This window comes from Egretta garzetta, unplaced genomic scaffold (genome assembly GCF_000687185.1).
Source record: "Egretta garzetta isolate BGI_Z169 unplaced genomic scaffold, ASM68718v1 scaffold712, whole genome shotgun sequence".
Lineage (NCBI taxonomy): Eukaryota > Metazoa > Chordata > Aves > Pelecaniformes > Ardeidae > Egretta > Egretta garzetta.
Window position 1 is genome coordinate 456376 of NW_009258883.1, and position 2906 is coordinate 459281.

Here is a 2906-nt window from a genome sequence, read left to right on the forward strand (position 1 = left end):
GGCTTGTGTCAGCAGCCGGCGCTGGGGCCGCGGCCTGTGCCCGAGCCACACCTTCCCCACAATCCGCGAGAGCTGGCAAACGGCGCTTTCAAAAGACAGTATTCCCTTGCCGCTGCTTCCCTACAGGAGCGACCAGCCCGGCGCCACCACAGCAGGACCATGACCGCAGCTATGCTTGGTAGGGGACCTGTAGCCTACACCGCGCATACAGGGCTGTTCCCGCAAGAGAGGGGCTTGTGTGGAAAAGCCGCCAGCTAAATTCCAAATTTAAGCCAACAAGGTTAAGCCTCCAACCTGACAGCATTCTTGCACTGTAGAGCTATTGAATACAAATGTCTTTGTTCAGAATAATGTATTTTCATGCATAATTTACGCATGATGTGATAAAAAATGCTCTTCTGATTTAATTTTTAAAACCTTCCACGCCAGCAGGAACCAACTGAAGGAGACTGTCCGTGTAATGCATTTTGCCAATGTTACCACATTAACTGCTAACAGCTCCATTCACACGTCCAACCACAATTTAATTCACCTGTTTTCACCCAACCACAATTTAATTCACCTGTTTTCACCCAACCACAATTTAATTCACCTATTTTCGTCCAACCACAATTTAATTCACCTATTTTCGTCCAACCACAATTTAATTCACCTATTTTCGTCCAACCACAATTTAATTCACCTATTTTCGTCCAACCACAATTTAATTCACCTATTTTCATCCAACCACAATTTAATTCACCTATTTTCGTCCAACTTCAGTCCACACTCTTGGCCTACTTGCCCTGCGAGCTCCAGACCACAACCCACGTTCAGGATGAGGAAGGTACCAGAGACCTGGGCATGGCCTCAGCGGATTCCGCTGGCAATGTTTGCATTTTGTCCCCTGGAACAGCCTGGCCAGTGCTGGCTTCACCACCTGTTCCTTCCACAGCCAAAATCAAAGGCTCGTGGGGTGTTGGGTCAAACTCTGTTCATCACTCGTGAGGGGATGAAAAATACGCAAGTATGTATAAAACGTTATTAAAAAAAAAATCAGAATAGCAGTGTCTTGTATTACAACACATATCACAATCGTATTGTAGAGTGGTGCCTTTAGAAGGTATGTTCCTATTTGGTTTATTATTACATTTTACCATTTTTAATTATTAATGGAGGGTGGGGTGTAAAATATGTTACTTCTCTGCGACATGAATTGGACTGATTTCTGGCAAGAGACAAAGTCAGCCAGACAGTAAAGGTGACACAGTTAAAATTAATTAGGCTCATGGGAAAACTGTTCCTAGGCAGCCCTTATTGGAAGTGGAGACTGGTAAACTAACAAATCTATACTCCGTAACTGAAAAGAGAGCAAATATAGGAGCTTTCGATGAGTCTTCAAAAAAATCGGAAGACTTCCCTCACATAAACAATTGTCTAAATTAGATTTAAGCAGTATTACCAATCCTTTAAAGATCACAAATTAGCTACTAAAATAAGTATATTAAAAATATTCAGTGTTCTTGTGCTATTTCAGCCTATGAAGAATTCAGCGCCTCAGGTTACCATGACTGAACGAGACAACTTTTCACCTTTGGTCATAAATGTGAACTCTTTTCACTCAGCATTCTGTATTATCTTAATTTACTGACTGTTTGGCACCTACTTACCGTTCAGAGTGGAATGTGATCCCAGATCCATCTTTTCGTGACGGATGCAGTGCTGAAGTTTGCACGAGAGCAGTTGTGTTTGGTTGGGAACCCAATTTCTCCTCCCCAATGTAGACACCTAAAACCAAGAATTAAAAAAAAGAAACTTTCAGGCAGTTAAATCCAAAATTACAACCCCCAAATACTTCCTACAATAGTCAACCCTTTTAGACAATGCCTAAAATCCTGTTACAGGCCTGAGCAGCTGAAGGCCTGTCCATCACTTCAATCCTCCGAGACTGAACAGCAGAAAACCTGAGACAGCTAAGCTACCTCCTCCTAAGCGCCCAATGACTGGATACAAACTTTCACCAAATGCAGTTTTGACAACTTACAAAGATCTGCTAGAGGAGCTACCTGCTTTGTCCTATGTGTGTTACTCCATAGTCTAAAACTTAATTCAGAAGCAATACTGCACACTCCCGCAGCGGATGGTGCTGAGAAACCGAGCTATGCAGAACACCAGCACTCTTACATGCTGTTTTTTTGTTGTTTTTTTTTTTTTATGCTGACAAGGTATTTCTATTTAGAAAAAAGGAGAGGGCTGATTCTAGCTTTTAAAACCAAATATATTATTAATAACTGGAATTATGCTGATCCCCATCATACTGAGGAGGCATGTTGTTGCACTTATTGACGGTTACTGAACCCAAAACATTAGACACATAGACCAGCACATAAGCCGTAACGCTAAATGGAATCTTTCCCCCAAATGTGCTTAAAAACACGGTAGTCTCCTGAACATCTAGTAGTAGGGTATCCCATTAATTATCCCCAGAGACTCGTGTTTTTGGTGCTTCACTTCTAGTCATAATTCATCGGTTGTGAAGCTGGAAGCTATGTGACACCTCCGGCAACGCGTATTTTGCATGAATGGTTACAAAGATGTAAATAAATAAATAAATAAAAGCCTAACTCATACCTAGAAACTACAGATCGTGTGAAATAAGACAACAGACAGGCGATGGGCAAGTGGCAAGTTGTCCTCTCTAGACGGTCTCTTCACAGCACGCTCTGTTTATCGATTCCTGCACCGTTTACACAGTTGCCAGAGTTCCTCTTTTTCTGCTACCCTGCCGTACTGCACCTATACCACTCTTGAGTCCAACACACACCCCGCGTCGCTGCTTGATTACGCACAAGAAATAACGACAAGAAGAAAAGAAGATACCACCTATAGGCCGTGGCGTCTGTCCACGTGAAACAGCCGCGTTTCAG

General features: G+C 42.7%; 1 protein-coding gene across 3 annotated transcripts in view; it reads right to left on the reverse strand.

The window, feature by feature from the left end:
• The window catches only part of PAIP1 (poly(A) binding protein interacting protein 1), a 26266-nt gene extending 23366 nt beyond the window's left edge, over window positions 1-2900 (reverse strand). Inside the window, exons 1-2 of one of the 3 annotated variants that reach the window (XM_009633865.2) lie at window positions 2863-2900; window positions 1650-1766 (exon numbers count right to left, since the gene is read on the reverse strand). In XM_009633865.2, coding sequence (XP_009632160.1) covers window positions 1650-1680 — 31 coding nt within the window. In that variant the 5' untranslated portion in view covers window positions 1681-1766; window positions 2863-2900. The other 2 variants (XM_035889488.1, XM_035889487.1) reach the window with 2 other exon arrangements.
• Window positions 2901-2906: the final 6 nt, after the last annotated feature.